Source organism: Fundulus heteroclitus, chromosome 21 (genome assembly GCF_011125445.2).
Source record: "Fundulus heteroclitus isolate FHET01 chromosome 21, MU-UCD_Fhet_4.1, whole genome shotgun sequence".
Taxonomy (NCBI): domain Eukaryota; kingdom Metazoa; phylum Chordata; class Actinopteri; order Cyprinodontiformes; family Fundulidae; genus Fundulus; species Fundulus heteroclitus.
In genome coordinates, this window is record NC_046381.1 from 25,346,006 (window position 1) to 25,367,473 (window position 21,468).

At 43.5% G+C, this 21,468-nt stretch overlaps 1 protein-coding gene across 4 annotated transcripts in view; it reads right to left on the minus strand.

Moving 5' to 3' along the window:
- Positions 1–21,468, minus strand: part of LOC105920646 (E3 ubiquitin-protein ligase HECW1) — a 159,764-nt gene that overhangs the window by 55,079 nt on the left and 83,217 nt on the right. For 3 of the 4 annotated variants that reach the window (XM_036125184.1, XM_036125185.1, XM_036125187.1), the window contains 9 exons: positions 16,967–17,109; positions 16,731–16,831; positions 11,650–12,569; positions 9,928–10,504; positions 6,187–6,285; positions 2,742–2,895; positions 1,452–1,537; positions 941–1,047; positions 286–471 (listed from right to left, as the gene is read on the minus strand). In XM_036125184.1, the coding sequence (XP_035981077.1) occupies positions 286–471; positions 941–1,047; positions 1,452–1,537; positions 2,742–2,895; positions 6,187–6,285; positions 9,928–10,504; positions 11,650–12,569; positions 16,731–16,831; positions 16,967–17,109 (2,373 nt within the window). The remainder of the gene's footprint in view (positions 1–285; positions 472–940; positions 1,048–1,451; positions 1,538–2,741; positions 2,896–6,186; positions 6,286–9,927; positions 10,505–11,649; positions 12,570–16,730; positions 16,832–16,966; positions 17,110–21,468) is intronic. The other variant, XM_036125186.1, reaches the window with a different exon arrangement.

A 21,468-nucleotide genomic window follows, 5' to 3' on the forward strand; every position in this document is an offset into this window, starting at 1 on the left:
AACACCACCAGACTGTTGCTTAATCCCACAGGATTAAACAACACTATTAATCCTGTGGGTCTGGTTGGAGCCAATGAAACTGAACAATAAATCTTTCACACTGAACCAGGTTATTGTAAATAGCTTTTTCCCTTAATGACTGAAATCATAATTTCATATCTCTGATTTACATTTACTACAGCCATTTTAGCTGGACATTAAAATTTGTTTGATGATGTGAAACATTAAAGTTGGACAAAGCAGCAAAAATAGGAGAAATGTAAGCAAATAAAGGAGGAAGCCCACCTTTCCCTGGGGGTCAGTCTTGATTTCCCAGCCTCTTGGCAGCTCCAGCTGTGTGTCTGCAAACTTGTTAAGGAAGACCACCAGGTCCCTGTTATGCTGATAGCGCTCAAAGTTCCTGGCATCACGACGCACCTTCAGGATCATGTGCTTCACACAGCTGCTGGTGGTGAACATCCGGTAAGCTGCCTGGGGGGGGGGGGGAACCCAGGTAAACATTTCCGAGTCAGGGCCTGCTTGAGTATACGAGAGTAAAACTACACGTCGTGTGTTATGTGATTAGGAGAATCACTGCTTGTGTTGGTAGCAGGTGTAGACATATAAGAAACCTTTATCCACTTGATCACAGCGAAACCTGTCTACTTGAGGAGAAACACAACCCCCAGAGTAATGCCATGCTATAGCCTTACCTAACAAAAATTCATCCAAAAGCAGAAAATAGTGTTTAAGTCACTGATGAAATAGATTTAACGGGTTAATTCAGCTTTAGCAATTCCCCAGAAGCTGTAGCATTTTATTTTGCTTGATTTTCCCCAAACATGTGGTGAATTCAGGCCAAACATCTCAGTTTGTCTCTTAATCAGTTTAGCAAATTAAAGATGGAGGACATTCCTCTTTCCCTAAACCGTATCTGTGTGCTCTCATAGGAAACACTCACATAGTTGCTGTGCAACACAGTAAAGAACTCAGGGTGTGTGATGAACTTGACAGCGGGCGACTGAAGCAGAAATGTGATCTTCTGATGATTGACAGGGGAGGAGGGGCCTGCAGGTAAGAGAAGAAAGGGACAGATATTCTTGTTGGGCTCCACCCAGATCTAGGAAGTACTGATCACTAGTGATGGTTGCACTGGATTCGGTACATGTTTCAGATCTGTATCATGCAAACAAATCATCCGGGCCTCAAAAGGTCCTAGGTATTAAAACCTATCCATTTTAACACAACACAACATGAGCCTGTTCTGAATGAAGCACTAAATGTTGTTCTTAGAGCTTGAGACTCTTCCTTTTGATTGCAGCTTCCTATGAAGCCAAGTGAACTTCATTTCCAGCAGCACTGACCCCAAAATGCTTGGCTGCATCAAGTCACTCACTGTAAATTAGGTTGGATTATTCTAAAGGCTTGCATCAATCAAAGATACAGGTGAAGCAGATGTGTGCAGGAGGTACCTGTCTGAGCAGGCTCAGATTCACCGTCTGAACTCCGACTCCCACCATCCTCCTCTGTGGCCATGGTCCTCTGGATGTTTTGGTACCTACACAAAGAATCGCAGCTTCGGGTCAGATGCAGAAAGTGCACCACGGCCACATTCGACACCTCTGACACCATGTCAGAGCCTTAGAGTTCTGAAATTAAGAGAACTCCGGCTTGATGTGGATATTCTGAATGATATTTAGTTTGTTTTCTCCTCACAGGTGACAACGCTTCTTTGCAGATGGCTTGAGAAGAAAAAAGGATGTTTGAGTTCAGCTTCTAGCAGGTGTCAGCCTCCTTCCACTGTCCACGATGTGATGGCTTCACAGTGCTGCACGTTTATTACCACCTTTCACTAAGAAATTTACTAAGAACAGGAGAATTACTACGATGAGCTACAATCACTCTGACTCAGCAGAGCTACAGTATTTGATGCAACTTTTCACTTTCTTTTGAGTTTTGTGCAAAACCTCTGAGCAACCCTCGTCCTGTCTGGGTTGCTATGAGGAGCGATCATGAAAAATGAAAAAAGTTGAATAAAATCAACACTCAATTACTCAAGTGTTGGCCCAGCAACAAAATGACCTGCTAGAGCATCGTTTCAGTAATCTCCTGGAGAGGAAAGTGGTCAAAACAGCTGATATCATTGTTTTGGCTGATTTACAGAAGCTGAAGGGCTGCCAAAATGGGGAGTGGTGCTTCCAATCTTTCTGATTTTGTCAACCATGATTACTGCCCAGTAAGCATATGCTGCCATGCAGGTTTTGCCTTAAAACACAAGTAAGGAAACGGCTGCTGCTGCTGCTCCTGCACCCAAATCAACCATGAAACCCTCAAGAGCATCAAGGACTGAGGTCCAACTGCTAAGAAAAAGACCGTCTCTTTAATGATAATGGAGGACTCAGGTGAGGGGTGGGTGCGCCACCAGTGCAGAGCTCGCTCATTAATGGCAGCTAGTAGGTACTTCTGTAAGACGTTTTTGTTTGGGTGAGGAAACATTTTCACCGCACTCATTCAGAACTTTTCTGTAAAGATGAAAGTATTGGAAGGAAATAAAATCCAATCAGATCCAATTTTAACTGCGTTGACTAGTGGGACAAGTAAGAAAGATTAGCCCCAGACTTGCTGTCCACCACTGTTCAGTAAAGAGGCCATTGATTACTGCAGATTAGTACGCCATGTCTTAATCCCCATAGAAGGTAACTGAGACAGACCTGAAATGTGAAGGGCAATTTCGCCCTGTATACATGTATTTCCTTACTGACCTCCGGTTGAGCTGCTCCATCTGCTGGGTAGACCCAGAGCGAGGGATGCCATGGTTGCACTTGCCACTATGGCTTGGTCTCTGCCACGTTGTGGTCCTGTTGACATGATCCACGTAGAACACTCTGCCATGGCTGTCGACACGGGCTTCCCAGTCTGACGCAACATAGGAGACAGGAGAAAGCAGACAAGGTTTATAGCCGCATTAAAGTCCAGCTGTTTGACAGCCAATCACATTGCACTGAGTTGGACTGGGACGTTCCCATACCTAAAGGCCGTTACCATGAAGAAAACCAACCAGAATTGTCACTCAGCAGTACCCCAAAAAGGACTCTGCATTGTAGCTTTTAGAACTTGATCTTAACCTGCTGTCAAGTAAAGCAGATTAAGATTATGGTTCCATTTATTCCATGGTGTGAGGGACAACGTGTTAGACAAGTCCTACAGCCAGCCGCCAGCAGCTACAACTTCAGCTTCCAGTTTCCAGAGTTCAGGTTTGTGTTATTTTTGTTATCATCTCTTATGTTTATATAACTAAACAATTCACTGCAATTTATGGCCTTCATAAATCAGCAAATGGCCTATAATCCCTGTACAAATCCAGTTGATCCTTACAGGCCTTGGAGGTTTGCTGGAGAACATTAGTGAATGAACAGCAGGACCACAGCAGATGGGAAGATGAATGACGCTCCTCACAGGAAACTCCTGGAGGAAATCTGTGGCGGAGGTTTCCCCTCCAGCAGGACAGCATCACTAAACGTACCAGTCACTGGTACAACTGATTGGTTTGTTTCTACTCATGTCATTTCCCTTTGAGATCAATCAAATATTTCTGAACTGAAGCACATTCCTGTGCTCAAACGGCCCAGTCAAAGCCCAGAATCTAATTGTGACTCCGTGGCAAGACTTGAAAGGTTGTGTTCACAGAAGCTCTCCACATATTCGGGCTGAGGCTGAGCTGTTTCAGACAGAGGTATGGGCAGTCATGTCAGTGTATGGATGTGTAAAGATGGAGGAGACATACTGCAAAGGTAATCGCAGTGAAAGGTGCTTCTGTAAGCATTTTATTTTGGGGAGCTGAATGCAGGTACACACCACACCTTTTCGGGTTTTATTTGTCTCCCCTTGAAACGAAACATCTTTCTGAATTCAGCCAATGGGAGTCATCCTGTTGATTTAGAAGAAAGCTGTGTTGCTGTTATGCCAGAAGCTGGTTGAATATGCTTATTATTATTATTAATTATAATTTGGTATTATAATTTAAATAATAAATCATTCAACTCAAAATTCCGCTATAACACAATATAGTTCAAATGGTGGTGATGTTAGCTATAAGCTTGTAAGAATTTATACCACTAATGCATTAGTTAATTTGCTGTTATGAACTCATTTATGCTGGAATAAATGATCTGGTCGGACTTTTAACTGACGAGGTTTATCCGGCAGCTGTGAGAACCCCAATGTAACTGCAGTTAGAGTTTAAATCCTTATTCCTTATCACCATCCAATGATATGTCTCTGTATTAATATCAGATGTTAACTCCAAAGGAGGTTAGCTCTGAATTCTGAATAGCCACGCAACTGTGAATTAGATTGAACACAAAACAATGTCTATTCCGCAGTCGTTGGTTTTATTGAATCAAAAGCAATTCCCTGTTACAGTAATTCTCTGATTCAACAACTTTGGAATTCTTACTCACTACTAAAACTAAAACATGCAAAATATATATGTAGAAATAAAAGAACAAAACAAAAATAAACAATGGATTAAAATGAGCGGTTACCAGATCTTAACTTAACTCACAGTTGTTTAACACCGCCCTCAAAACACCGGCATTTGACGTATCAGCATTGACAGACAGAACAGCTTCGGGAATCTCACTGGACGCTTTGATGTCTTACAAAAGCTAGTTCAGCTAAGCTCCCTACAGTTCAGATACACGTCACCCTCCCAAGATGGCTGCTACGATGACGTATGAGGGGAGGTCCTAATGACGTAACCACGCTTACGCTGATGGGATAATGCCTCGATTCGAGAGGGCGCGGCTAACTGGGAGTTTAAACAAAGCCCGCGAATTGAGCTCGGACAAAGAGATTAAACTGATAAGAAGAAGCGAAAATAGAGAGGGGGGAAAGCAGGTAAGAAGATGAAAAGAACTGAAGCAGTGACAGTGACCCACGGTGGGGTTATTGATGAATCACAAATCAACACAGCAAAATCAATTGTAAAATGCATGCACATACAAAGAAAAACATTCAGCAAAATAATTCCAACTTCGTCGTGGAATAAAAGCATTAATCTACACCTGCAAAGTTCTAACGTCTGCCCAGGCACTTCTAAATATCCTATGGATGAAAAAGAAATAAAAGGGGAGAACCCCGTTACTTTGAGGTGGTTCCGAATGAAAGTCCCGGCTTCGGGTTCGTGAGAGCTCGGAATAACACGGCGTCCTGAACGCACCGGAGCGGGCAGCAGCAGGAACAGGCGAGAAGGCTCTTTCGTCTCTTCCTCCGGGCTCACGACCGCTTGGCTCGGCCCAGCACAAGCGTAGTCCTCTTTCGATCACTGGGAGATAAGGCGGCTTCCAGTATTTGATCAGATGGAATTAAAAGTACCTTTTTAAGTCGACCTCCTGTCTGTACAGGGAATAGTTTTGCTCCGAACAAATCTCGGTCCAGCGAGAAACTCGAGCATGTGGCGTGGGATTGCCCCAACGGAGTGAAACAGCTGTGTGTCTTCTCGGGTTGGCAGGGCGCCAGGGAAGAAGGCAGATTGTCCTGCGTGGCCGAGTTTTATCAACTTTTGCCTAGCAACGTTATCTCTCCGCTCCGTTGTTAGGGCGGCAGCCATTTTGGGCCGCGTTGCATGATGGGAGTTGGTGGCCATTTTGACCACATTGCATCATGGGAAATGCAGTCCGTCATGTCCCGAATTAATGCAGTCTCATCACGTTTGAACTGGCATTACACTGTACTTCAGAATCAGAATCAGAATCAGAAATATAATACTTAGGAAATGGTGAAGCCTCTGGAGAACCAGGGATGCCCAGTCTAATCTGGAGATTATTGAGGCTGATGCTGCTTTAAGAGTCTACATTGCTAAGTGTTCAGTGACACATGTCACAATAAACCTCTATGTTGTGCAATTCATGATACTCTTTTTCATTAATAATTGTAGTTTGGCTCTTCTGCCACAAGACTGTCTTGTTCTGAATCACTAATGACCAGTAAGCTTTTCAGCTAGCTTGGAGGCCAGTGAGCAGCACCAAGCCGCACCAAGCTGCACTTTTACATTTATAGGAGAATGTACCGCGGGAAAATAAAGAGAATGGTAGAAAAAGCACATGTGATGGAGGGATGCAGACACATGGACAGCAGGCACAGTTCCAGCACAGCAGGAAGTAGGGATGAGACTCCAGAGTAAGAGTGGGAGCTCTGGGTTCTTACTTGGAGGCAAGGCTTGGTCAGTGGCAGCAGGAAAATGGTTTGGGTCATGGCTGGGTCGCAGTACTGGAAGATGGCCAACAGGAGGGGAGAGGTCTGAGCCTACAGGACATCAGAGAGACAGGAGGGGATAAATAACCAACCGGATGGGGATTTCTAGTCATTAAAAGAGAAGAGATTTCATCTTATTGTAATTGCTTGATAGAAATGTTTTTTTCAACGTCTTTGATGTCCATTTCTTACCTTGACTGAAAGAAGTAAATTGTTGGACTGCACATCCAATTGTGGGCTCAACATACATTGGCAATGTGAAATGATCTACTGTAACAAACTGTTTGCTAGATTACTGAGGTATGTTTGCTACATAAAGAGGCACTGCTTGGAAACATTTTAGAGAACATGAAGATTTGAATTCAAAGCAGTGCCTGGCTTCATTAGCGCTGGAGGTGACAACAAAATAACCAGCGAACCATCAGTTCCTTAGCCCTACAGCTCCTCCATTAGGTTCTGACTGAAGATCTGATCTGGAGGAAGGGAAATGAGTATACATGACAGGTTATGTGGGAAAATGGGAAGATCAGATGAGACAAGGCTGATAGAAAGTCCCCCCCAAGACTAGATGTCCTAAAGATGAGAAGATGCATGACAAGAAGCGGAAACACCATTGTTTTCCCAAAGAGCAAACAACGCTTTTAAGCCAAAAAGCTTAGATGTATAGTGAGGGTAACACACGCTACATGCTGTAGGTAGCAATGTAATCAGCAGTCTACGAACGACCAAGCCCACATCACAATGCTGCCACCACTCTGTTCCAACCAGTGTAGCTTTATGACCTAATATTTGCTCATCTGACCATGGAGCCTCTCCTCAGAAGGTATTTGGCTTGTCCATGTGGGATGCAGAAAATGTTGGCCGAGCTTTATAGTGTCAGTTCTCAGGTAGCTGTTTCTTTCCTGGCTGGTACTCTACATGTAATCTTCTGACCTCAGTTATACTAATCATGATCCTGATAAGACATTGATACAATAACAAACCAATATCCACTACAATCCTTGTAAAGTCAGTTGAGTTGTTGCTGTACAGGTGAGGGCAGGGAACTGTTGAGGAAAATAAATATCTTAGTTGTATTCATATGGAAGAACTCAGGAATGTAAGGTTGTTGACTGTCTCTCCTCTTTGAGGGTAAGATAACATGCAGGGGTTTTATGGCAGGGGGGTAGGTCATTTGGCTTGACACTTGGCAGAGTAGAACAGCCTCTTTGTTCGAACAGATAGACCCAAATTTGACACCACCGCCTCCTGAAGCGATGGGAGGGTCTCACCCTTTTAAATATGTGTTCAGAGTTGTGAAAGTCAGACAGAAATCTTTTACATCGCCAGGATGTCAGCTTGTAATGAATACAACAAAATGGTAATGCAAACTTTTGTCTCCATTGGGAATTCCTAATGAATTAAATATGCATATTACAATGCTTACCTCTGATCAATGCTTTTCTCATCAACTGTCAAATCTTAAACCGGGGTAAAAATGGGCCTTCAGAGCTAAACAGGATTAGGCCTGTACTTCTAAATTAACAGAACCTACTCTGGTTTCTGTGCACATACTGTATAATCAGGAGGATTTGTTACACCTATTTTCAAAGACAAGAAGTAAAAATAGAAAACATGAAGGTGCAAATCCAGCAGGGACTGAGTATCTTTTACACCGAGGCACATTTAAATATATTTAAAAGTTAATTAATTTTAGTATTTTGCAATATTTCACTAGTCTAATCTAAAATTAGCTCTAAAGAAACTCCAAGAGTAGAAAATAAAAAAGTAGATACCAGAGTAAATAAATATTGCGCAGTGGAACATTTTCAACAGTGGAAAAGATTCCACCCAATTTACAGAACACACAACAATACAATATGCAATGTGCAATATAGTGCAGCAGCATGTGGGGACAGTGTAAACGATTAATGATCGGATCAGAACCTGTGCAACCATGATGTAAACAATTATTGAGTCAGCTGAGAGCAGCAGAGATGACAAAGTCTGACAGCAGCTGGGAGGGACGACCTGTGGAAGCACTCCTTAGAGCATCTGGGATGCAGCAGTCTGTTACTAAAAGAGCTCTCCAGCTCTGCTACAACACCATGCATGGGATGGGAGACATTATCCTGCTGTAATGCTATTTTTCTTATAGTCCTTCTGTCTCCCACCACCTGCACTGCATCCAGGGGGCATCCCAGGACAGAGTTGGCTCTCCTAATGAGTTTATCCAGCCACCTTCGCTCAGCTGCTGCTCCAACAGACCAGAGAAGATTGGGAAATGCCACCACAGAGTTAAACAAGGTCTTCAGGAGTGCCCCTGCTCTCAAAAACACCTCAGTCTCCTCAGCAGGTAAAGTCTGCTTTGACCCTTCCTGTAAAGAGCATCAGTATTATGAGTCCTGTCTAGTTTATGGTTCAGGTGAACATCCAGGTACTTAGAAGAGTCCACTATCTCCACATCAGTTCCCTGGATGTTCATCTGGGTCAGAGAGGTGGGTCTGCATCTGCGAAAGTCCACCACCAGCTCCTTTGTTTTCACTGCATTTAACATGAGGTGGTTCTGCTGGTACCAGTTTACAAAGCTCGTAAACCTCTGTGATGAGACCGACTATGGCAGAGTCATCTGAGTTGATGGAGAAGGTGAACAAAAGCGGTGCCAGCACAGTTCCCTATGGTGCTCATGTACTGCAGGTCAGCCTGTCAGAAACACCGCTCAGTGTCCTCACATACTGTGGTCGACCAGTGAGGTAATCTGGTTTCACAATCTGACGAAAAACTGATTGGCTACGATGACTCAAAGAAGATCTGGAAGAACCAAGTCGAGGCTTTCAAACTGGAAAACAAGTGCCAACTATCCAGCATGGTGGTGCTAGCATCATTCTGAGGATCTGTTTTTCTAGCTTGGGCAGCCAGACTAACTTTTACCTCTCTTCGATACGACTGAAGTGAGTCTGAAACTGCTCTCATAGAGAGCTTTTTTAACAGGCGCAAAGTAAACCAATCAGTAAAACTGTGGTTGTGACGTGAAAAGGGCACAATCAGACTTCCACTGTCAGCATTTCACAATATAATTCAACATGGCGAGCCGCGATGGAGCGGAGACTACGGCGAATGATTCTTTTTAAAACAGAAGAGCACTAGCAAACGAACGCTATGTACTGGCGGCCATCTTGTTTGTTTTTGCTGAGGGATTCTCGGGCGCTGTACGTCACTCAACATATAAAGCCCGCCCATGCCTGTGATTGGTCGGTATCAGGAAAGAGGGCTCTATGGGAGCAGTTCCAGACTAAGTCTGGCACAAAAACTGAGTCTGGCTGGGTAGGCCATTGTTTTTCTACCTGGTCCTGGCAATAGTCTTCAAGGAAGACTCCCTCCAAATTATTCAACTACACCTCAAATCAGCAGCCCGGTGGTTCTAACCTGGACAGTCACCAGATATGGACCATCTGTTTGAGCCTGCCTGTTCGATTAAGACCTTTGTTGGAAAAAATCCTCAATATGTCTACATTTGTGCATCCAATTCTTGTTTTTGAAAATGGAGTTGTACATGATATACAACATTGTCAGACATACACAACAAATACGTAGTAGTCTACTCCCACAAAAAGCAGTAGTTGAAACATCTTTGCACCTCTAAAATGAAAAGGAAACTGTACTTTGAGCACTGAATAGAAAGAAAGCCAAAAGGAACACCATGTTTAATCTCACCGATACAGTTTTTGTCACTGGGCCCAGCCGTCGCTGGCTCTCCCTGCTCCCCTCTTCTAGCCTCCTTCCATCTGCTCGTCCTCCTCTCGCCCCCTGCCCCGCCCACATCCTGGCCCTCATGCTGGACGGGGTCCGGGACAGATTCAAAGGCGCTCTCCTCATCTTCCTCTTCATCCTGGGACGAGAAGACGGTGCTGCCCGAGAGCCGGTTGCTGTCAACTGAGGACAGGCGGTTGTGGCTACAGACGCGGCCCCTCCCCTCGTAGCCTGAGTTGCTGTAGCAGGACGTGCTGTAACAGGACGTGCTGTAGCAGGAGGTGCTGTAGCAGGACGTGTCACAGAACTCACACTCGTTTTCACCTGGAGGTTTGTGGGTGCTGCCACAAACCCTGCGCCCTCCTCCAACACTGGAATCCCCCTCCTCACTATCTGGGCAGGATGGAGAGATCCTTCTCACTACTGGTCTTCCCCCCCGTCCTCCTTCACCTTCCAGGAGCTGGTTCAGCTCCGACAGGCGCTCAATGGAAAGGCTGCGGGGCAGAGAGCGCCGGCAGCACGGGCCTGGGCACTCTGGGACCTGCAGGAACACAGACACCGGCTGCAGTGATGGAACTGTGTAAGAGATACACAACACCTTGCTACGAGATCATCATCCTTGAACAATTCCACATGTTCTCACCTTAATTAGAACTGCATGTGTCAACACATTATACCAGGAGTAAATGTGAAAGTCCAAAACAAACAAGTGATCATTGTGAACTAGAGGTTAAAATGTAAGTTTTTAAAGCAATTTTTACAAACACAACTATGCAGTTATCGCAGAAAGTCTTCTGATGGAAATCTCCACCAGGATTGTTTATCCACAGACTGATATTCTAGCCTGATCTTTGTAAAATAGCTGAACTCCAGTCAAACTGGACGGAGAATCTCTGAACAGCAACTTTCAAGTTTTGCCAAAAATCCTCAGCAGGATTAAGGCCTGGAGGTTGACTAGGCCATTTTAAGACACATGCAGGCTTAGATCTAAACTGTTCTGTAGTAGCTCTGACTGGATGCTTAGGCCCAGCCTCTAACAGGTTACCTCCCACAGCGTGATGCTGCCACCAACATGCTCTACCATGGGGCTGCCGTGTCTGGGATAGTTTTCTCCACACAGAGCTTTGCGTGTTGACCAAAACGATCAGTGAACCCAGCTTTAAACTGCTCCACGCCTTAACCCTGACTTCTCTCCTGTGTTCCATGTTTAGAAATCTTCTCTAAAAAAATATCTAGAGCCTTTGTATAACAGATGACATTATGCTTACAATCACACCTAGTGGGACTCCAGTTACTAAGTAGTGATTTTTAAAGCTAATAAGATCTATAAGATTTTAATAAATGGGCTGAATATTAAGCATGCCACAGTTTTTAGATGTGTACATAAACTTCTATCCCTTTCCTTCAGCTTTGTACTTATTTTGTGTTGATCTGTCACACAAAATTCAGGAAGGTTTGTGGTTGTAACCTAATAAAAATTTGAAAAATTCAAGGAGTAAGAGAAATTTTCCAATTTACAATGTTTGTAAACATATATTGTCTCACGTCCAATTGTATGAATCAGTTGAGAAAATGTGCTGCCTGGAGGGTACTGCTCCTCACTACACTATCACACAGCCTTGCCCCTGTGTTAATTTGTTGAGATATGTAAGCATAATTTAATCCATTCAATGTGTGGGGTCTCACCTGAGATGGAGATTGTGTTGTATCCTCCTCTTCTTCCTCTTCCTCCTGCCCCTCCTCCTCTTTGGAGCTTTTCAGGGTTGGGGACGTAGCGTTGGAGTCCACAGTGGTGTTTATCAGCTCCCCCTCCTCCTCCTGGCTGGGGGGTCTGGCTGAGGGGAGGCTGTGCAGGAGGTGGTGAATGCGGATGTAGTGGGACCGCGGCGTCTCCGGCTCCCCGCAGGCCGAGGCGATCACCGTCTCCAGCTCCGACACCGGCAGGGAGCAGGGCCGGGTCTTACGTCGTGAGGGACCTTGGGAGTAGCAGTTAGAAACGAGAGGCGGGCAGGAGCAGGGTTTGCAGCTTGTTTCTCCTTCCTCTGTGGCCTCCTGCTGGGCTCCTGGGGTGGAGTCTTCCTGTAGTGGGGCCCCTTCCTCAGAGGGAGCCTGTACAGCAGCAACAGCAGCAGCAGCAGCCCCTCCATTTGCCTCTGCTGCTGTAGGGGGCTCAGAGTCTGACTCACGGTGGGTTGCCCCCTCTCCCTGCTTGCTCTCCTCCTCAGGCAGTGGAACAGGTTCCCTTCCCTGCTCTTCCTCTTCTTCTTTATCCCCCTGCTGTCCAGGCGAGGCCCCTTCCTCCAGCTCCCCCTCAGGCAGTGAAGTCGCAGCTTCATCCCTCACTGTGCTCTCCTCCTCCGCTCCTTCTTGCTCTGACTGTGCAGCCGTGCTGACTTCCTGCTGCTCACCAGGAAGCCCTTCCTCATTCGTCTGGGCTGCCGGTGTGGAGGTGTCGGTGTCAGGAGGAGCATCCAGGGGGAGATCTGGCATGTCGGGACCCACACTTAGTGTATCGTCCTCTGCTGCCCCAGCTGCATGGTTCCCTTCTGCAGGAGTTCCCGCCTCATTGCAAGCTGGCTCCATGACAAGAGAAACCTCCTCATCATCTGAGGACAGGAGGAAAACCTTCATCAGATGTTTCGTTAGAAGCAGAGGTTTTAGAGCAAACAAGAGACAAACACAGCACATGGTTTCACATTTTTTGAAGCGGTTGGTTATAAGCTTCCTCTCACCTGCAGTGGTGGTCAAAAGTTTGCACGCCCTTATCATAAGCATGGAGGCCGTACTGTTTGGTGGTCTTTAGAGACAAATTTGCTCTCTGGCATCATTTTTAACACCAAAATGGCAGCTAAAGTTGGAGTTTATTGGTGGGTTTCTCTAAGGAGCTGAAGGTTAAAGATAAAAAAAAAAAAAGATAAAAATAAAATAAAATAAAAAAAAAGATAAATAAAGATTTAAAACACATCTCTCTCTGTTGTCAGGATTAAAAGACTCACCTTGAGGCATCCAAACATACTTCATTTCATTTTGTCAATGGGCTCAAGGCATTCTCCTCCATCCAAACCTTTCTCCAGAACACATTTGGTGTGTCTGAGATCCTCTCAGTCTATGATATTGTAAAAATCTACTCACTGTGGATGGTGACACAGGCCTTCCAGTAGTGTCTAGCTCATGGGTTTGAGTGTGATGGTTATAGGCCTTGCATTACAATGCTATTCTTTTTGACAGTTGGGGTCAAATGGTTGAAAGTTTTTTCACAGTCAGGGGTTTGAACAGGAGAATTGTACCAAATGCACATTATCTGGTTTTAGGTTCAGTGAAGCCTCAACACTGTTAGAAATATGTGAAGTCATGGTTAGAGGCCGGGAAGAGGGATGTCTGGGCCTCCCTACTGAAGCTGCTACCCCCGCGACCCGACCCCGAATAAGCGGAAGAAGACGGACGGACGGACGGGTTAGAGGCAGAGGGTTAGGGCTAAGAAGGCTACTCTCTAAGAGATATTTAACTAGATACAAGTCGGAGTGGATGTATACCTTGAGTCTGTGTTGAACAGAGAAGTTTGTAAAGTTCAGTGAATCTGTATGATCATTCCAACCTGGAAAAAGAACAGTTGAAATCCCCGAAGGCCAACAACTGACATGACATTTGTGCCAGTAGTACTTAAAGGGTGAACAGGTTTCAGTTTTGCTGTTTATTCACAGTTATGGATATGGAAATCCTCATCATTGCACCTGGATGTTGCAGTGGCTGGCCTTAAAAAGAAAAGGATCAAAGCTACAGATAAAGCACTTGTGCAACAACCTACAACCAATAGCTTCACAAAGTTCCTCTAGGAAGCAACAACAGCTTCACCACACTTTCCCAAGTTTCACACTAGCTCCTTCTCTCTAAAACCAAGCCAGATAACCATTACATTGACAAAGGTTAAAATATTCTATGCATGTTTATTTTTTCTTTTTTGAAAAATGTAACTTTACTAATAGTAGGTTTATCTATCCAGGACATAATGTAAGAAAAGGATATAATGATGGACTCTGCTATGAGATGATTCATGGTAGAGTTTGCTCTCAATGTGTAATAAAGAAATCATCCCCCTGAGTGGTGATGGTGGGGTTGGACAGGTCACCAGTCTATCACAGGGGAGGTTAAATAACCATTTTTAAAGCAGCATTGTGTAACTTTTAGCCACTAGGGGTAGGGATGGGAATCGAAAACCGGTTCCTGTTCAGAACTGGTTCCGTGTTTTCCAATTCCATGAAACCGTTAGGCAGCACGCTTAACGATTCTCTTTTCGATTCCGTCGTGCTCCGGCTCTGAGCAGCAAGTTACGCAAGTTACGTCCTGTTTTTACGTAAGTTACGCAGGTTACGTAAGTTACGTCACGTTTATTACGCAAGTTACGCACACGACATCCAGTAAGCAAGTACGGCGTGACCAGGCTTAAAGCAAAACAAAACAAATGCCGCGGTCGAAAGTTTGGCTTCATTGTAAGGAAGAGAAAGATGGCAATGAGGCGCTTTGCAATCATTGCAAAGTAACATTTACATCCGCGGGAGGAAATAGATCCAACAGGCAGAAATTCCTGCGCGTACAACATGGCATACATTTTAATGAATACCGTGTTTTTGATTCTTACCGGACAGAAGCTAAAGTTACGACCAGCATGGAAGACAACTCTGGTGGTAAGTTTCATGGTTTAGTTTTGATTCGGCTTTGGTTTACTATTATTCTCAGTTTTTCCACCTTGTTTGGGTTTTAGTTATGTTTTGACCTTATTCATTGTTAATTTTTAGTTTCCTCCTTCCCTTCCACTCAGCCTTCACTTCACTCTCCTTGCAGTCAGTCACACCTGTTAGATGCATTTCACCTGTTTGTCTTCCTATTTAAACCTCCCTCTGCCTCACACTAGTGCTGGTCCGTCTTCTATTATCGTCCACTCCATGTCAGTCCTTGACCTCATCTTGGAAGATCAATTTCTGTTGTTTCGTTAAGGTTAGTCCTGCTTCGTTTAAAGACTTTGTACCTCTGCTGTTCCTGGGAAATCTGCTCTGTGTTCTGGTGTCTCCAGAGTTCAGCTAACCTGTTTAACTGCTCTGAGAAAGCTCAGCTCTGTGCCATGCCATCCAGCCTCGTTGGACTCTCTCTCCAGGCTGTCAGCTCCTGCCCTCACCTGCACCCCTGAGCCTCCGTATTTCTGTATCTCCGGTTACATCTCCCATCTATCATCTACCCATCAATTAACCTCTCAAACTTTGTCCTGCGTGAGTGTTCTGAGTTCATCGTAAAACAAAATCCTGACAGTAAGTAGCTAGTTTTACATCACTAGCTGGTTCCTAGTAAATCATATGCCATTTCTGGAAATAAACCAATTTCCTTCCTCACTTTGGGGTTATTAAGGGAGTGTGCCTTTCTCGTTAATCCAGCCATTCAATGGTAGCATGTTTAATTAGAACTACTGGTAGCTGGAATTCCTACATGAATCTAGGCATTGCAATGGATGTAACAAAACATGCTACGAAGTTGCTCCGCAGTTCAGGGAGCGAGAGAACAGTGACGCTCGTTTATTTAAATCAGGGGGAGATGAGTTTATTTCCCGAAATTGTCCAGTAATGCTTTTTCATTAAACGGATGCCTTCTCCGTTAGATTTAGAAGACTGAGAATATCTAAAGAGAGCTTAATAAGCAACTGTCACAACAAACTTACATTTTCTTGTATTCTAAACAACTCATCTACTATATTTAAGTTTGTTCTCATATTCCTTTTTTTATTTAAACAAAGATAAATGTTACTCCAGTTGCACATTTGCTGTGGACATCTTGACCTTGTTAGTTTGCAAGATTGTGTAATAGTTAAGTAAACAAAGTTGATGTTTATCATCAAACTGTTTGTTCTCCTTTTTTCCCCAAATTGGAATCGAAAAGAGAATCGAAAAGGAATCGAATCATTTCACAGAATCGAAAAGGGAATCGGAATCGTGAAAATCTTTTCAATTCCCAACCCTAACTAGGGGAGCTAGACCTGTAACTTCCAGGTTTAGCGCCCCTGTAGGCCACTGGCAACACTGCACTGTGGTCTCCCTCAAGTGTTTTGGAATCTAAAAGCAGACCAGATTGGAGTATCAGATTGAGAAGTCATGGAGTTCTTTTTCAGCGGTATGCCCGCCTCTAGTTTTAAGTCAAGTCCAGTTCTGTGTCAAGTTTGCAAGATCGAGTATTTTTGTCTCTCATCACAGGAAGACTACTCTGCCTCATGTTGGCCGACAGATTCAAGAATCCTCCACTGCTGACCATCTCTAATAAACCCACAAAATGCTGGCAGTCATTCAACTACAAGTTACTGTTGTAGTTCAGCCTGCTACCCTCCCTGAGTTTGCACTTAGCTTCAGAATCTCACCATTTATAAAAATAAGACACTGTGGTTGATGCATTTTGCTCAGATGTTTTGGTTGAAATTGGGCAGAGCAATCACTGATGCCTTACAGCTCAACAGTCACTTGTTACTATGAAAAAAAAAACATATGACATTTTTTGGATCTTCAGTATACTACCTTCATTTAACATGTGCACATCAGGATGAAAACAGTTTATCCTGTAACTATTGGAATGAAGCAACAATTTGTTTATCAGCTAAGCATTTTACAGTTCCAGCAGAACAGGGAGATAACAGAAGGATGCATTAAAATATGAATTAAACTGTTTATCATAAATGGGGATGGAAGATGGTGGCGTTAACACGCTGCTGCTGGATGGGATGATGCGGGGTGTACCTGGGTGAATCGAAGACGTCAGCTCGAAGCGGAACAGCAGCTGACCGCAGACGTGATCTGTCGGCAACCTACGACCCAGGGAGTAACTCACCACGCGATCTCTGGACACAGACAAACAGAAGAGTGTTGGAGAAGCACAAAGATGGGAGACTATAGAATAAACCGGCATCAGTCCCGGCAGTGATATTTGGGCGGAAAAGCAACAGAGGGAAGCTTCTTCACTGTGAGTGTGTTACCCGATGGCATGCTTTTCCAGTAGCCTCTGGACAGGGACAGATAACTTCCCCAGGAAGCGCTTGATGATTGGCCGACTCTTGGCAAACTTGTCCTTCACTTCAATCTCCAGGACATCCGTGGGCAGAGATACAAAGTTAAACCGCTGCAGGAGCAGGTTTAGACAGAGGACAAGAGAGTGTCAATGGCCAGCCTACAACATGGTCCTTCAGATCGGTTTCAGATATGACCAGCATTGTGGCATCGGGGGTAAAGGGGCTGAATAGAAAAGAATGTAGGCCGTGGGCCAGAATCTGTAGGATGACTTTTCGTATGAACTGTTAGGGGGCAACTTTCTTCCACGGGGATAAGTTGCTACAGATAGCAGTGATCTCAAAACACCAATGTTCCCACGTTTTCGCTTGCAGATTAATAAGTTAAAGCCGATAAAAATTCTAAACTGTGGTGCTCCGGTCCAAGAGGTCACGTGATTCGATTTTTGCTGCTCAGCCAATCAGATCGCTGTAAATTCTGCCGGGGATAAGTCGTTTGGCACAACGACACCTGTTGCCTTTGTTATCCTAACGCAGCAGGTCTTGGTGATATCACAGTAAAACGGGCAAAAGTCTGGGCTATTTCTGCCCTGCGATGGACTGGCAACCTGTCCAGGTTGTACCCTGCCTCTCGCCCATTGACAGCTGGAGATAGACACCGGCACCCCTCACGAACCCAGCGGGGATAAGCGTGTTAGAAAATGGATCGATGGATGGACTGAGCTATTTATTTTTCCTCGCCATCAAGATCTTTGCCAACTGGCGCCAGAAAATGCTATTATTGGGCTTTCTTCGTCTGGAAACAAATGTTTACAACCCTTTACGGGCGCAGCCATGATGACGTGGTTAAACGCGCTCAGCTGACAATACGGCGATATGATTGGCTGAGCAGCAAAAAATCGAATCACGTGACCTCTCGGACCGGAGCGCCACAGTTTCGATTTTTTATCGGCTATAACTTATTAATGTGCAAGTGAAAACGTGGGAACATTGGTGTTTTGAGATCACTGCTATGTGTAGCAACTTATCCAAGTGCAAGAAAGTTGCCTCCTGACAGTTCATACGAAAGTTCTTAAGGAGACGTCCTACAGATTTTGGCCCACGGACTAAATGCCAGTTTTCAGATTCTTACTGCGATAAAAATGTTGAAAACATCACAATCACATTAAATCCCAATGAAATGCAATAATGTCTGTAGATGAAAACATGTGTTAAAGTATTTATATTTTGCAAGGCAATGTAGGCTTAGATGCACAAGAATATTTACACTGTTGTGTATCTGGAGATGTGAAGCTGATAGTTGCCAAACTGCTCACAGATCCGCAACCTGGAGAACTAAAGGTTAGGACACCGCTGAGTGCCTAGACACAGCTGAAAACAGACTTTTGGGAACACATTGAATTAATCTGTTAATTAATCTGTTACTGTGTTCACAGACAATATGCAGTACACAAGTCAGAATTAATGCAAAAAAAAAAAAGAGCAGGTTTAAATTATTTTACAAGAAAGCCAGATTTTACTCTTACTCAAACTGCAAACGCACCAAAGCAACTAAAACCCAGGTCATATCAATGCCTCAGACCATCTAACAACTGATATTTTGTCCTTAAAGGAAATCAAAAGAAAGGAAAGGAAATCCTATTTGTCCAAGTCTCCACACTAGGTGCTTGGAAACTGGACCGTCAACAATCCATATCCTACAAATGCCTTTTCAATTCCCAAGAAAAAAACCTGAGAAGAAAGAGAAACTGAGAAGAGCTCAGAGCCTTTAGAGACAGACTTCATATTGTTTGGTATCAATATTCTTAAAGCTTAAATGAAACTGAGCTTAGCTGCTAGGTTTACCGGAAAACACTCGCTTTTACTGATGTTTAATGTATGGCCTGAAAAAGAACCGAAAGTTGTCATGATTTGTAAAATATCATCTACTAACCCTAACCCTACAGCTAACTTGGTCTGTGACATATAGCAACAGGTCATCAGCATAGAGAGCTACTCGATGTTCCAGTCCAGCTCTAAAAATAGCAGCGAAACATGAAGAAAATTTGAGAGCAATGGAGAGAGGCTCTATTACTATAGCCAAAAGCAAGGGAGACATAGGACATCCTTGGGGGGTCCCACTTGATAGAGGGAATTATTCAAACCCTTTAAAAGTTATTTGTCACACAAGCAGAAGGAGCAGCGTAAAGAAGTTGTATCCAAGAAATGAATTTAGACCCGAAGCCAAATTTCCCCCAAACAAGTCATTCCATTCAACCTGATCGAAAGCTTTCTCCAATATAATCATTTCAGCAGCTTGGGACGTGTTAGAAGATAGCACAACATTTAAAAGTATGCTAACGTTAGATGATAGTTGACGACGTCTAACAAACGCTGTTTGATTTAAAGAATTTATGTCTGACAGACAAGGATCCAAACGACATGCTAGTACTTTAGCTGGATGTTTTACATCTCAATTTAATTAATTTATTGGTCTCCACCTGCTTCATTCATCTAAGTTCTTGTCTTTTTTAAGGATGAGCAAGATTGAAGCCTGATTTAAGGTTGAAGACAGAACGCCCCGTTTCAGTCAATTGTTAAAGCAAGCTGGTGGGAAAACCTCTTATAAAAGTCAACCGGAAATCCATTATCCACAATTAATTATCCTAGCTGTATAGGTTTTTCCAACCCCCCTTTATTATCAGGATCTATGGTAGGTATATCTATGTTGTCCAGGAAAAATCCATTATGTTCTTATTTGCAGGAGGTTCAAACTGATACAGATTAGAATAGTAGGAAGTAAAGAAGGTATTTATTTCAGCTGGGCTGGTAGTTAGGGAGTGAGAAGAGTCATAAATTTGTGATATGAAATTTGAGATCGTCTAAGTTGGAGGGCGAGGAGACAGCTGGCTTTATCACCATATTCATAGTAGGTCCTCTTGGTCCATCTTGAAGCGTGCTCTGCTTTATCTGTAGAGAGTGGATCATAATCAAATTGTAATTTGACCCTCTTTAGCATAAGGTTCTGGACTGGGAGAGTTTGAATATTCTCCATCTGTGCTGAGAATTACATCAATAAGCCCCCGCTGTTTTTGTTTATTTTTCCAAGCCAGGTTTGTGCTGTATGAGATATCTCCCCTAATTGCTGCTTTAAATGTTTTCCACAATAGAAAGGATGATGTAGACTCAGTTTTATTATTCTCAAGGAAAATACTAAGCGTAATCAGAAACAACAATAGCAGAAAATTCTGTGGATTTCACTGCAAGTAGAAGAACCCTGTCTTTAAAAAAATAGTCAAAGGGAGAATAAGCTTGATGAACTTTGGGGAGATATGAAAACTTTTGAAAATGGAGGGAGGAAGCGCCATGCATCTATGCAGCCCATCTGACTCATAATAGATGATAATGTCTTCGACATGGCAGTGGGTGTACATACTTTCAGGTGAGATCGGTTAAATTTGTGGTCTATTACTAGGTTTAGGTCTCCCCATAGAATGAGACGATAAGCATCCAAGTTGGGAACTTTTGAAAAAAAGGGAAGTAATGAAGTTTGAGTTACTCCAATTAGGGGCATAAAGATTAACCGATACAACTAGAGTTTGATATAATGTGCCACTCACTATCACATAACGCCCATATGATCTGATCAGGGGAGAACTGGATACGTTTGCTAATAAGGATAGCAGCACCCCTGGATTTGCTTTGGAAGGCTGAGTGGAATATTCCCAACCCATGGTTTGCACATCCTGCAACAATCATACATACATAAACGGGTCTCCTAAAGGAAAGCAATGTCAGTGTTAAGACCTTTGAGATGATAAAACACCTTGGAGCACTTTATTGGGCCCCCAAGACCACAAACGTTCCAACTCACAAGCTGAATACCTGACCCACTCAAACTTCTCTGGGAGATACTTGGATGAACCATTAATCACTTGCAAATGATAAAATACATAAACATCAGTAAGAATGGTAGGAAATAAATGAGCATCCTTGTCAGAAACCAAATTAGCATTACGGTAGCATCCAAATATATATATATACCTGAAAGAAATAATTGCCAAAAAAAAAAAAAAAAAAACCTCCCAGTAAATAAAGCAAAAACACATATTTTGCCAAAAACACATTGGTCAATATTTAGACTGTGAATCATCCAACAAATTGCTTCCTACACTCTGAACAAGAAGAATTTTATGACTGGAGTACACACAAGCGGGGGACCATGCAGAAATTCTGCCTCCTGATGAACCAAAATATACGGCATATAAAAGATTACAACAGTTGAAAGCAATCTGGAGTAACACTGAGAGATGGGGAAAAAAGTTTTCCCCATCTCTAGTTTTTTTCCACTATCAAATAGTCCTTTCAATATTTACTCTGGTATTTACTCTTATCTTCTACTCTTGGCATTTCTTTAGAGCTAACTTTAGATTAGAGTGATTTGATCTTTTTTCTTTATTGCTAATAACTGTGTGTAACTGTTCGTGTGTTTG